Source organism: Planococcus citri, chromosome 5, assembly GCF_950023065.1.
Source record: "Planococcus citri chromosome 5, ihPlaCitr1.1, whole genome shotgun sequence".
NCBI lineage: Eukaryota > Metazoa > Arthropoda > Insecta > Hemiptera > Pseudococcidae > Planococcus > Planococcus citri.
Window position 1 is genome coordinate 6,529,426 of NC_088681.1, and position 14,338 is coordinate 6,543,763.

General features: G+C 34.7%; 1 protein-coding gene across 3 annotated transcripts in view; it reads right to left on the reverse strand.

Moving 5' to 3' along the window:
* Positions 1 to 14,338, reverse strand: part of LOC135849104 (zinc finger protein 34-like) — a 183,474-nt gene that overhangs the window by 80,479 nt on the left and 88,657 nt on the right. Inside the window, exon 10 of one of the 3 annotated variants that reach the window (XM_065369330.1) lies at positions 2,220 to 2,949. The exons of 1 other annotated variant lie outside the window; for it this stretch is intronic. In XM_065369330.1, coding sequence (XP_065225402.1) covers positions 2,326 to 2,949 — 624 coding nt within the window. In that variant the 3' untranslated portion in view covers positions 2,220 to 2,325. Of the gene's footprint in view, positions 1 to 2,219; positions 2,950 to 7,234; positions 8,075 to 14,338 lie in introns of those variants that run through there. One more of the 3 variants, XM_065369329.1, reaches the window with a different exon arrangement.

Genomic DNA, 14,338 nt, shown 5'->3' on the forward strand with positions numbered 1-14,338 from the left:
TCAAAATTGAGCTTTTTTGGGCCAAATTCTGAGATTTTACTCTTCGAAAAAAATAAATGTTAAAATCACGTTTTCATGATTTCAAATTTGAGAAAATATGCATAATCGCCTTTTTCAGGGGTGTCCAAAGTGGGGGGTTCTAAAAAAAAGGCTCAAAATTACGAATATACAGGGAGCTTAATTACACTTTTTCATCAAGATAATTGAATATACATATACCTCAAAGCGTTACGTTTGGCACAAATCGTAGGTTTCCAGTTTTCCAGGGGTTTCCAAAATTTCGAAATTGCAAAAAAATGGAAAACTGGATTTTTGAGTACCAGCGGAAAATTTTATTGAGCTCAAAATTTGGTAGGATGAATCAGATACTAATAAACTGTAAAAAGCTTTTTAGCGGGGCTCAAAGGGGTAGGTTCAGAATGGTGGTTCAAAAATTTTCCAAAAATCACCCCCCCCCCATTTCTGCCCTCGAGGGTCTAAAATAGGAAAATTACCTCGCATAACGTTTATCGATTTTACGCTAAAAAAGTTTTTGAAAATAATACTCAGTGGTTCCAAACATTATTTTTTTATTCACAACTTTGGGAACCCCTGGAGCCCAAAAAATGGCCATTTTGGGTTAACTAACCACGGATTTGTATTTGGGTCATTTATTACAACATTTTAAGAGTGGTCGAGTCGATAACTGGCCTGGGGCCAAAAAGTGGCCTTATTGGGACTCCTCCTTTCATAAAATGCTGTTGGAAAGACAAACTTCATTCTGTGAACTAATTTCAATACACTAATGAAGTCAACTACAGGTAGATTAAAAGTCGTTTCGGAGCCACCGACGACTTTTCAAGAATTACTTGACCCTCCAGCAGATTTTTCAATGTCTGAAAGTTTCGTAAAATTTTACAAACACAGCTGGAAATCCAAAATTCACTCTACACTCCAATTTCAACTCGCTATCAAGTCGACTGCGGATGGGTTCAAGGTCATTTTGGAGCATCCAGTAAATGTTTTAAAATTTGAAATTTCTAACTTTACTCTCTAAATTTAAAGCAGTCAAATTTCACTGCTTAGCAGTCACGACATTTTGCCTTTTTAAAGCAGTAGTTTTTTCACTGTTTTGCAGTAAAAAAACTACTGCTTTAAAAAAGCAAAATGTCGTGACTGCTAAGCAGTGAAATTGACTGTTTCAAATTTAGAGAGTACTTTATGAAATTTTATAGACATTTCAAGCTTTAAATATCTGCTAGAGGATTTAAGAATTTTCAAAAAGTCGCTTGAAGATCAAGAATGACATAAACTCGCCAGCAGTCGACTTAATAGCTTGTTTAAGTTGGAGTGCAACGTAAAAATTCAAAAAAACGAGTCGACTATCATGTTGTGAGATTTTGTAATTGAATCGGTCAGTGCAGAAAGGTAACAAGTCACATTTTTGAAAAAAATTTTTTTTGCGGAAATGGGGGTTTCAAAGTATGGCGGATCGACTGGTGATGTCAGATTTCCGCAAAACTGCCGGGAAAGTGGTATTTGGGCGCAGAAAAAGGGCGGATCCGCATTTATGACTTTTTTGTAAAATGTTTTAAATTCCTTGAAAAATAACTAACATTTTTGAGAAGACCATTTTTTGAAATTTAAGTTAATCTCTGAACTGAAAAATGATGAAAAAATTAACAACTTCGGCAAAAAGTCTTAGAACTCAAGGGGTTTTTGGTCAATTTATACGAGATAGCAGTCTAAATGATGTACTTAGATGTAGAATCAAGCCCCATTCGTGCCCGAGAAATTTCAAAAGAAATTTTGTCGATTGAGTGCAGAAAGGGTCTAAGTCCCATTTGTTTAGGCAGCAACAGCACCGGCGCACGTGAATATTTTTTTTTTGGAAACTGCGCTAAAAGTTGTGTCTTGGGGTCCTCGGGTCCTCTTTCAATGACCTTAAGCATGTTTACTAAAATTTTTTGATTTTTGAATGAATCAGTTTTTTGTTATTCCTGAAAAACGCAAAAATGGACTTATCCCCTTTCCGTACTGACCGATTCAATTCATTCTGATTTGAATGTGATAACTTCCTTAAATTGATAGAATTTGAAAAAAATTAAACGCCAAACATGAAATACCATACTGTATTTTTTCCCATATACATACGTAAATTGTAGCACAAGTCGGGTATCAAATAAGTAAAGTATTTGCACGCCAATCTCTAAGAGTGAACTGAATTACCAAGAAATCAATAAAGTTTGAAGCTGAGTCTTTTCAAATTGAAAAAAATGTATACATAAAACTTTGAATCTGTACAATCATATACATTTAGATAGGTGTAGGTAGCTAGGAACCCAGTCAATAATTGAAATTTACGTAGGTACATTTATATGATATATGATAGAGTAAGGTGCTCTTTTCGAGGAATTTGTTGCCGCAATGGGCACACTCAAAACGAGGACCCTCCACATGGATACGTTCGTGCCTTGCCTTATGCCCTTGATGAATGAACTGTTTGCTGCACATGCGGCATTTGAAGAGTTTCTCTTTAGTATGCGTTCGTTGGTGCTTAGTAAGATATTTTTTTACAGCAAAACTTTTTCTACACGTTTGGCAAGAAAACGGTTTCACACCAGAATGTATTCTCAGGTGCTCAATGAGAGATGCTTTACAGGAAAACTTTTTTCTGCAAACAGCGCACTCAAAAGAAGCTCCTTCCACATGCAAACGTTCGTGCCTCAATTTATGGTGATTTTGCTTGAATCGTGTGTCACAAAGGCGGCATTTGTAGGGTTTCTTTTCACTATGTGTCGATGCATGTCTAATGAAATTGCTTTTGAAATCAAACTGTTTGTCACAGACTTGGCAGTGAAACGGTTTTGAATGTTCTTTCTGATGTCTTGTCCAATCACGTTTGTAGGAAAACTTTTTACCACAAATATCGCAGCAGTAAGGATATGAATCCCACTTCTGTACCTTTACCTACAGGAAAACAAAATTAGGTACTTATACAAAAGTTGACTGATACGGTTAGTAAATAAGGAGCTAAACCTAATACACAATAATATCATCTGCGTATAACCTTGATATTAGGGTAAATCTTGAAAAAAATCAAGAGGATTTTACATTGACTTTCAAGTTACCTAAATTGAAAATTACTCAGAAATTTGTGTACGTCTGAGAGTGCCAGTAGATTTTTTTCCCTTCATTTTTGGCGTGAATTTGATTTGCAAAAAGTCACCAAAAATCAAAAAATGCTCATTAGCACTCGAAATTTTGATCGTGTGGTGTCTTTAGAGAATAAAATTTGGATAAAATTTTGGGACAAGGAATAATGATTTCACACAGGAAAGATAATGAGTGGATTTAACGAATATGTAAAATAAGTATAGAAGATAGGTAGATGAAATAGGAAGAGACTAGGGAGATAGGAAACGTACAGTAGGAAACAAAACCTTTAAGACATCACATACCTATACGACTAATTATATCAGAAGTCATCTAAATAAAAAATCTTCTACACATAAAAGAAAAGAGAATTTGGTGGGTATATAACCAAGAAGGTACGAGTTAAACTCGTAAGCAATTTAGAATCTCGAAAATATCATACAACGTATAATTCATTACAATTCTCATGTAGTTCCAAATGGGTGTCTAGAGATCTCATAATTGAGATATATCATTCAAATTTAGAAGGTAGGTAAACCTACCTGAGATTTGTAATCAACTCATATTGAGAAAAATATTCAAAATTAAGTCATAAATTAGACTATCTCATTATTTACATAAATAGGTATATCTTGTCGCATATTAATAAATGCATATCTAACCTAGTGAAGGGATTTGGGTTCTCAACTACATATCGAATACCATTGGCACCTCTGTGCTAGGCTTCAGACGACCATCATGACTATAGACACTGGACCTGCGTATAAGACAACCAACTGGCAGCCATCTTGGCAAAATATCCTGTGTAACGCCAATTTATCCCGCTGGGTGCTCTTTGCAGCGTTGTAGTCAATTTTGCAGGCAACAGGGAAAATGGAGGGTTGTGTAGTCCGCGAGGAACTGCTGGCTGCGCGCGCAGTCAGGAGTTCCTCGCAAACTACACAACCCTCCCTTTTCCCTGTTGCCTGCAAAATCGACTACAACGCTGCAAAGAGCACCCAGCGGGATAAATTGGCGTTACACAAGTTTTCTTTACCGTTTCCGTTCCCCTCGGCCTGCAGTTGGTTGTCTTATACGCAGGTCCAGTGTCTATAATCATGACATTCATATCGAAGATGAATAATTTCCACAAATCACTTCGCGGTATATGGAGGAAATAATGAGTTAATTCAGTTTAAATCATTGTAATATTTCATTTCACTTTACAATGAACATAATTAATAAATCAAACATAATAAAGAAAATTAGTACGCGAAAAAGGAACGCACATACACACGTTATATCTATTCAACGAAAAATCATAAGTTAGTTGATCCGTTCTATGACGTAGAGGAAATTCAAAATTTATTCAAACAGAATCAACTAACGAACTCTAGTATCATTTTTCTTTACCTACTTTTTTTGCGTCCAGGTTTCAATACTCAGCTAAACACTTTTAGTAATAAATTTCACTTTGTCAAAAAACTAAGTACATTTTTTCTTTTTAGCCTCATACTCCTGTGTTTCGGCACCGAACATGTCCAGGGAGTGCAAAACATTTGTTACAGTGTAAGCAAGTAAACGAAACCTTAAAACAGCCGTTAGAACTTTTGTGGTGGGAACAGTGAGAGGTAAATAAGCATTTCCCGAATAGCCCCTAGATTCCCGAATAGCCCCCGTTTACGGTACTTAGTATGTTAACTATAGGCAGAACGAATTTCTATCACTTACACGACTGAAAATACTGCATGATCTGTCTCTACAACTTAAAATTTTAACAAAATGATATTAAATGAAGCATGAAATCCAAAATTCACCCTGCACTCTAACAAAAACACGCTAATTCTTGACTGCTATAGTTAAGGCACTAAAGCTATGGTGCCTTACTATAGAGAGTGTAAGTCATTTTGGAGACCCCCAGCAACGAATTTCATCAAATTGAGTTAGAAAGCAGAAATTCATTCTGTAAGCTAATTTCACTATGATGTGAAGTCGATTGCAGGTAGATTACAAGTCGTTTTGGAATCTTCAGTCACTTTTTGGAAATAACAGAATGCAACTACTTGCAATCCATCTCAGAATTAATGTAAAAAAAAGAGTGTAGGGGAGAGGGAGGATGTTTTGGATTTTTTTCTTTGATTTGAAATTGCGAGCAATAGGAAACACCTAGAAAGATGGAGTTGGTCTTATTTGAAAGAGGACCTCAATGCGCACATTTTCACCTACTTGAAATATTTTTAAGTTGCAAATTGAACAAACCATTGGACTTTGAAAAAACACCATTTTGGCTGGATGTGTTGGACAGTAGTGGGATGTTTTGGACACGACAGGTGGATGTTTTGGACATGCTGAGAAATTACATTTTTTTTAATGCTTATTTTTGGAAATCCCAAATTTCAATCCATTAGGAATCGATTGTCAGTACCTATCTGTCCACAATTTCAGCTGACTAGGATTGTTTTTAATATTAGTGAGGCAATATTGAAGAGTCGACTTTTTTATGCCATATTTTTCAGCCAGTAGGTACTGGCCTGCTCGAATTGACATATTTTTAGGAGGCAACTTTAAACGTTCTTGATTAGCATTTATTATTCCAGACTCATTAAAAGTCTTTTCTGGATTTTTCTGATAAAACTGAAGCATTCTTACACCAAAACATAACAATGAACACGAATTTATCACATTTTTAATTTCAAATATCAAAAAAAGTTTAAATTTATTCAGTTGTCTTATTTTGACCTCTTTCTGACATGTTTCATGAAAAAGTTGATAAAAATTACACTCACTAGAAGAAAATAAAAATTTGTTCACTTTTTGAATCTTTTCAAATTTTGATTTTTTTGTGAGGAGTTCATTTCATCAAGTAAAAGGGTTTTTTCAACTTTTTCAACAGATACGTAAAAATAGGGGTCGAATGGGTCAACTTCACCCATAAAAACTTTTTTTCATGTTTTAAATAAAAAAATCGTATTTTTTTTTGCAAACTTTAAATTTTTTAAATCAACTATGCAACATGTTACCATCCCAATTTTTTGATACGTTGTTCAGCATGAAAAGTTGTCCATAATATATTTTTTTCAGAATTTTTGAGAGTCGGAACGATATGAAAACTACGTTTTGAAACTTTTTGAGCTAATTTTTTGTACGAAAAAAAGTGGCAACACTGATTTTCATGATATCACCAAAAAGCCTTTCAAAATCCCTAACTATGAGAAAAGGTTCCATTTTGGTAGGTATCGCGATTATCGAGTAATTCACTGCTGAAATGGATGATGTTTTAGGTTCACTGAAAACTTTGACATCCCTTGGCTGCTGTTAACAATGGGCTAGAGGGCTGCGATTTGCGCCATTGATCATCGCTTCGGAAAGTTTTTCCACAGGAAAGATTTCAAAAAAATCGCCGAACCCAACTACCACTTCTTGGTCCAATTGACGTGGAATGACCCTACAGGTTTTTATGTTTATATGGACGATGGACTATAAGCTCATTTCGAAGAAATAAGGGGCGTCGTGAAAAAGGGGCCTTAGTCAATTTTTTTTCATTCATTTTTACAAGTAGTTCAAATAGACTTGAAATTTTTTTCTACAAGCAAACATTTTCCAATTTGTTTTTTTTTTCATGGGAGAACACTTCAATATCACTGAATATGGTGAAATTAATTTTAAAAAATGTTTTAATACAGGCATTCAAAATTGTAAAAGAAAAACAAAACAAAAAATGACTAAGGCCCCTTTTCCATGGAACCCCTCAAATATGAATATCCAGTCACAGAAGTAAGACAAATTATGAAATCTAATACATGCTTACTTTTGAAAGAAGAGGAGAGAATGCGAGGCGAGGTTTACGCCCTGTCTCAAAAAATATTTTCCTCTTCATTTGTGGAGGCTTAAAAGGGGACAGAAATTAACGCGTCAACTTCAGAAAATTTGGGTGAAATTGGCATTTTGCACGAAGTCATTTTCGAAGATTTCAACCAATTTGTCCAGAAGATGGAAAAAATTCAAAAAAACGAGTCAAACTATCAAGTTATTGGGAGATTCTGTAATTCACTCTGATTTGAATGTGATGATAACTTCATTAAATTCATAGAATTTGAAAAAAATTAAACCGTTAAACATACCATTGTGTATTTTTTCACGTTCCCATTTATAAATTGTAGTACAAGTCTGGTATCAATAAGTAAAGTATTTACACGTCTGTCTCTAAGAATAAACTGAAGTTAAGAAGTCAATAATGTTTGAAGTCAAGTTTTTTCAAATTGAAAAAAAAACAACAAAACAAAAAATACATATAAACTTTTGAATTTTTGTAGGTACACATTCAGATAGGTACCTAGTCAATTATTGAAATTGAAGTAGGTACACATTTAGATAGATGATTGGTTAGGGTGCTCTTATAACGGTGCTTGTTGCCGCAATGGGCACACTCAAAACGAGGGCCCTCCACATGAAAACGTTCGTGTTGTGCCATATTCCCTTTTCGATTGAATCGTTGGTTGCATATGCTGCATTTAAAGGGCTTCTCTTCAGTATGCGTCCGTAGGTGAGCAATAAGATAAGGTTTTCGAGCAAAACTTTTGCCACACGTTTGACAAGAAAACGGTTTCACACCGGAATGCAGTCTCTGGTGTGAAATAAGATGCTGTTTATATGAAAACTTTTTTCCGCAATCAGCGCACTCGAAACAAGCTCCTTTATCATGCACGCGTTCGTGCACCAGTTTACTGTCATTACGCGTGAATTGTGCGTCACAAATGCTGCATTTGTAGTGTTTCTTTTCACTATGTGTCAATCCATGTCTATTAAGACGGAATTTATAAGCAAACCGTTTGTCACAGACTTGGCAGTGAAACGGCTTCGAATGTTCTTGCTGATGTCTTGTCCAATCACGTTTGTTGGGAAACTTTTTACCACAAATATCGCAGCAGTAAGGAAATGAATCTCGCTTCTGTACCTTTACCTACAGGAAAACAAAATCATATTGCAAATGAAACTTCCTTTTCTTTTAAATAATTGGGTTGACAACTACAGTCATGCCTCAATTGCCCCATAAGTACGAAGCATTATACATATATAAGCAATGAAATATACCCACTATTCTTATGAGGAAAAAACATTTTCTACACATTAAAAAAAAATTCATTTCATCAAAAAATAAATTGTAGAGTACATACTTATGGTAGCGCAGTATTAGCCATTTTGTATCTACATATTTCTGAATACCTATCTACTTACACTGCAATTAGGTACAGAAAAGTTGAATGATATTTATTTTGTAAAAATTCCGAGGAGTCATTCACAACAGCGTTAATTTACTGTTTATGAAACGTGTTTCCTTTGAGGAGCCCGAGCCCAACCCAAAACACTTAGGTCGGAACTCAAAAGAAAAAAACAATTCCAGAGGATTTTATTAAGGTAAGTATTGACAAGAGTTATCTAAACTGAAAAGTTACTCTGAAAGTTTTTTAGCTTAGCCATTGTACGAGTAAGTCTAGAAATGCCTTGTATATTTGCCAGGCTAGACTTATGACATGGGTAATTCAATGATCATTCAAGGTTAAAGTCGGGAGTGTGGGAAAAATGATAGGGTTCAATATGTATCTACTTATTGTATTCGAATAGAGAGTAAGTTGATGATTTGAGTTCAATTCAATTCAATTCAATTTATTTGGTACGTTTATGCCTTTTGGCTTTGTACAAGTTATACTTATAATATAGGTAGATAGGTATTGTAGATATTATAGGTATAGTATAAATAAACTTAGAATTGGTTACAAAGTTGGGGGGTTTAGAAGTTCCTGCACTGTGTAGAAAGCCTTTACCTCTAACCATCTTTTTAAATATTTTTTAAAGGTTTTTACTGAAGTTATGTTTTTTAGATCTGGGGATAAAGCATTGTAGATTTTTACTGCCATAGTATCGATATTGGATTGTAAAGTTGTTGTTTTAAAGTAGTTTACTGCAAGGTTGTTTCTATTTCGTGTGGGGTACTGATGGCTTATTGTGGATGTTTTTATTGTTTTTTTCTTCACCATAACTCCAATTTCAAGAATGTATAACGAAGGAAGGGTTAATATTTTCTCTGACACAAATAGATCTTTACATGATTCGGTACAAGTTAGGCCATAAATTTTACGCAGAATTCTTTTTTGTATTAGGAAAATCCTGTTTAACAGAGTTGGGTTACCCCCCCAAAAAGCTAAATTATAAGTTACAATGGATTGGAATAGTCCAAAATAAGCAATTTTCCTTGTCTGAGTTGAAGTGATATGGCGTAGTTGTGTCATGATATACACTGTTGTAGAGAGTCGACTTGCAAGTTTGTCAGTTTGTACTGTCCACTTTAGGTTATTGGAAACCACAGTGCCGAGGAATGTGGTATTTTCACAAGTTTGGGCAAGACCAAGAGAAGAAATTAAAGATGAGGGATGGGTGGTAGATATACAAAATGGCATAATTGTTGTTTTATCAAGGTTTAGTTCCATGCCATTCACTATGAACCAAGTCTGCATTTGTAGGAGGGTTTTTTCAGTTTCCTCAACTGCTAGGGTCCAGTTGAATCCTTTTGTAATTGCTGTGGTGTCATCTGCAAATTGTATAGTTTTATTTTTGGTGCAGTGGGGAAAATCATTTACATACATAAGAAAAAAGTATGGCCCTAGGTTTGAACCTTGTGGTACTCCCATGGTAATGTCTTCTGGGTCGGATATAGCAATCCCTTTTTTAGAAACTAGTTTTACTCTTTGTGTCCTATTGGTTAGATAGGATTTTATAAGTTTTTTTGCGATACCTCTAATGCCATAATGTTCTAATTTAGCCACAAGGATATTATGCTTTATTCTGTCAAAAGCTTTAGAGAGGTCACAAAATATACCAATAGGTTTTTCATTGTTTTGTAGCATATCAGAGATTGTATTGACTAGTTCATAAGAGTTGTGTGCGTTCGCGTTTATTAATCTTGTTTATTTTTTCTGGTAATTTTTCGAATGTGTTTTTCGAATAAAACATGACTTACATTTCGAGTAAATTGAATTTTTATTTCGATCATGATTTCGCATTTTTATTCGAATGAATCGAGTGTAATTCTCATGGAATAATAAACCTAATTCAAGTATGCCCGAATTGGCCAGGGAGAATCATGTATGTACTTCTGTACAGTAGTTACAACACTACTGTATTGTTCCAGCCTGTTTTACCAGTGTTGGTACATGTCGCTGCTCATTAAAAGTTCGACTAATTATGGAATCTGGTAATTCTGAAGGAAGAGGAGGGTAGGAAAACGGAGATTTTCGCCATAATTATATTGAGGGCCATTCCACGTCAATTGGACCAAGAAGTGGTAGGGGGGTTCGGCGATTTTTTTGAAATTTTTCCTGTAGAAAGACCTTCCGAAGGGATGACCTAAAACATCATCCATTTCAGCAGTGGATTACTCGATAATCGCAATACCTACCAAAATGGAACATTTTCCCATAGTTATGGGTTTTGAAAGGCTTTTTGGTGATATTAAAGAGCTTTAAATGATATCATAAAAACCAGTGTTGTCACTTTTTCTCATACAAAAAATTAGCTCAAAAAGTTTCAAAACGTAGTTTTCATATCGTTCCGACTCTCAGAAATTCTGAAAAAAATATATTATGGACAACTTTTCATGCTGAACAACGTATTAAACAATTGGGATGGTAACATGTTGCAAACGTGATTTTAAAAAATTTTAAGTTTGCAAAAAAATGTGGTTTTTTGATTTAAAACATAAAACTAGACAGCTAAGCACAGCTTAGCTGCAAAGTGTGCGTAGCTGTATACAGTTGTACAGTTTTAACTGATAGTTTACAAAAAATAATCATATAGGTACTTGTAAATACTGAATAAGATGTGAAAATTGACTTTAATTTTGCCTCCACATTGCCACTACTTATTGGCTTCAATTAGGTATGCCACTACTTGTTGGCTTCATTTGTCCCTATGTATTGACTTTAATTTTGCCTCAACATTGCCACTACTTATTGGCTTCAATTAGGTATGCCACTACTTGTTGGCTTCATTTGTCCCTATGTATTGACTTTAATTTTGCCTCAACATTGCCACTACTTATTGGCTTCAATTAGGTATGCCACTACTTGTTGGCTTCATTTGTCCCTATGTATTGACTTTAATTTTGCCTCAACATTGCCACTACTTATTGGCTTCAATTAGGTATGCCACTACTTGTTGGCTTCATTTGTCCCTATGTATTGACTTTAATTTTGCCTCAACATTGCCACTACTTATTGGCTTCAATTAGGTATGCCACTACTTGTTGGCTTCATTTGTCCCTATGTATTGACTTTAATTTTGCCTCAACATTGCCACTACTTATTGGCTTCAATTAGGTATGCCACTACTTGTTGGCTTCATTTGTCCCTATGTATTGACTTTAATTTTGCCTCAACATTGTCACTACTTATTGGCTTCAATTAGGTATGCCACTACTTGTTGGCTTCATTTGTCCCTATGTATTGACTTTAATTTTGCCTCAACATTGCCACTACTTATTGGCTTCAATTAGGTATGCCACTACTTGTTGGCTTCATTTGTCCCTATGTATTAAAAAAAAGCACCAGATTAGAAACTCAATTTGAACTAGTCTAAAAAAAAAACAAAAACAAAAATTAAAAAAAAATAAATAAATAATAACACCAGATTAGATTAGAAACTCAATTTAAACTAGCCTGAAAAAAACAAAAATTAAAATTTCAAAAAAAAAAAATTATAGATTTGAATTAAAAAAGCACCAGATTAGAAACTCAATTTGAACTAGTCTGAAAAAAAACAAAAATTGAAATTTCAAAAAAAAAATAATAGATTTGAATTTAAAAAGCACCAAATTAGAAAGTCAATTTGAACTAGTCTAAACAAAAACAAAAACAAAAAAATTACAAAAAAAAATAAATAATAACACCAGATTAGATTAGAAACTTAATTTACTTAACCCATCTGGTACCTTCTCGATTCATTTTTTTTTGCCTTAAATACCGCATGAATTTTCTGTTGATTGAATATTTTATGGAGGTTTTGGAAAAAAATTCATAAATAACCATTGGCTCATTCAAAATTGATGATTTTATACTTTTTGAAAAACCGAAAGTTCAAAGAATTCAAAAATTGAGGTACATTGAAGAATAACCGAAGCTATCAACCCTTTTTGGGGCCTTGAAAGGGGGGTTGGAAAAAATGGAAATTCTAGTCGAAACTTTCGGGGCGAATAGCAGGTTTTTGAGAACATACGTATTTTTGTTTTCTTACAGATTCCGAATCTCCACTCTCTCCCCTGTCTAACAATGCCTCACACTTTATGTCCCGGGGTGTTTGAAGCTCCAAAATATCAATTTTGGAAAATTCAATAGGTAGGTAGCATGCCAATAATTTCGAAATATTTCCCTTTGGTACTTATTTATGGTAATCTTCGCCGTTATGAAACTTGGCTCGAAACTAATTTCACAGTTTGAAAGGGCATCCAAAGCTGATTCAAAAACGTTCATAAAATTTTTCAAAAGTCCAAAGTTGAACTTTCATTGAAAGTTCAAATTTCAAAATGGCGTCGAAGGTGCGAGCTATGATTCAAAATTGCGCAAAAAATCACCACAGATGTAACTTTTTATGCTGTTTCGGAATATATTGTTTTCAAAATGGGCACTTTCAACTGGGGGGAAAATTGCTCCCCTCAAATTTGGGTCCAAAATTCAAAAAAAAAGTATGGGCGTGTACTATATCAACTGTTATGTTTTCGGAGGTGCTAAACACGAATATGACCTTGGTTTTTCGATTGCGCTTCATCTGAAGCCCCCGCACCCCCTCCCCCTGAAAGGGTCAAATTCCAAAAAAATGGTTTGTGTAATGCGATACATGAAATGGCACGTTTTTGGAGGTGCTGAACACGAATATGACCTTGGTTTTTCGATTGCGCTTCATCTGAAGCCCCCGCACCCCCTCCCCCTGAAAGGGTCAAATTCCAAAAAAATGGTTTGGGTAACGCGATATATGAAATGGCACGTTTTTGGAGGTGCTGAACACGAATATCAGATTTGTTTTTAGATTGAACGTCATCTAAAGCCCCCAAGTGTCCCATTTTATTTTTATTCAAAATTTGACTCAAGGGGTGGGGGGAGCATGGGACCTCAAATGAGTCCTAATCAAAAAACGAAGGTCATATTCGTGTTCAGCACTTCCAAAAACGTAATATTTCATGTGCGTAACACAGCCCATTTTTTTGGAATTTGACCCTTACGAGGGGAGGGGGCGCTGGGGGCTTCAAATGAAGCTCAATCGAAAAACCAAGGTCATATTCGTGTTCAACACTTCTGAAAACATGACAGTTGATATACTACACGATCATACTTTCTTTGAATTTTGGACCCAAATTTGAGGGGGGCAATCCCCCCCAGTTGAAAGTGCCCATTTTGAAAACAATATATTCCGAAACATCACAAAAAGTTACATCTATGGTGATTTTTTGAGTAACTTTGAATCATAGCTCGCACTTACGGCGCCATTTTGAAATTTGAACTTTCACTGAAAGTTCAACTTTGAACTTTTATAAAAATTTTATGAACTTTTACATGAACGTTTTTGAATCAAATTTGGATGTCATTTTGAACTGTGAAATTATTTTCGAGTCAATAAGTTTTCTAGCGGAAAAGTTATGAGCCCTCGAAGTGGAATACTTCGGGAAATTGCTAAAGCAAAATAAAACCTCCCCACTGGGCCCTCGAGAGGGCTTGGGGGATTATTGGCGTTTTTTTTTTCAAGTAGTTGGGTGGGTAGGTTATGTGAAAAAAATTTGAACAAAATCGAAAGACATGGGGTCAAAATATGGGTCAAATTGAAATGGAATAGCCCCTGGACGAGTATACTCGTCATTGGTACAAAGGGCCATGTACTAGTTGGACGAGTATACTCGTCTGTGGTACCGAATGGGTTAAACTAGCCTGAAAAAAACAAAAATTAAAATTTCAAAAAAAAAATTATAGATTTAAAATAGAAAAGCACCAGATTAGAAACTCAATTTAAACTAGTCTGAAAAAAACAAAAATTGAAATTAAAAAAAAAATAATAGATTTGAATTAAAAAAGCACCAAATTAGAAAGTCAATTTGAACTAGTCTAAACAAAAACAAAAACAAAAAAATTACAAAAAAAAAATAAATAATAACACCAGATTAGATTAGAAACTTAATTTAAACTAG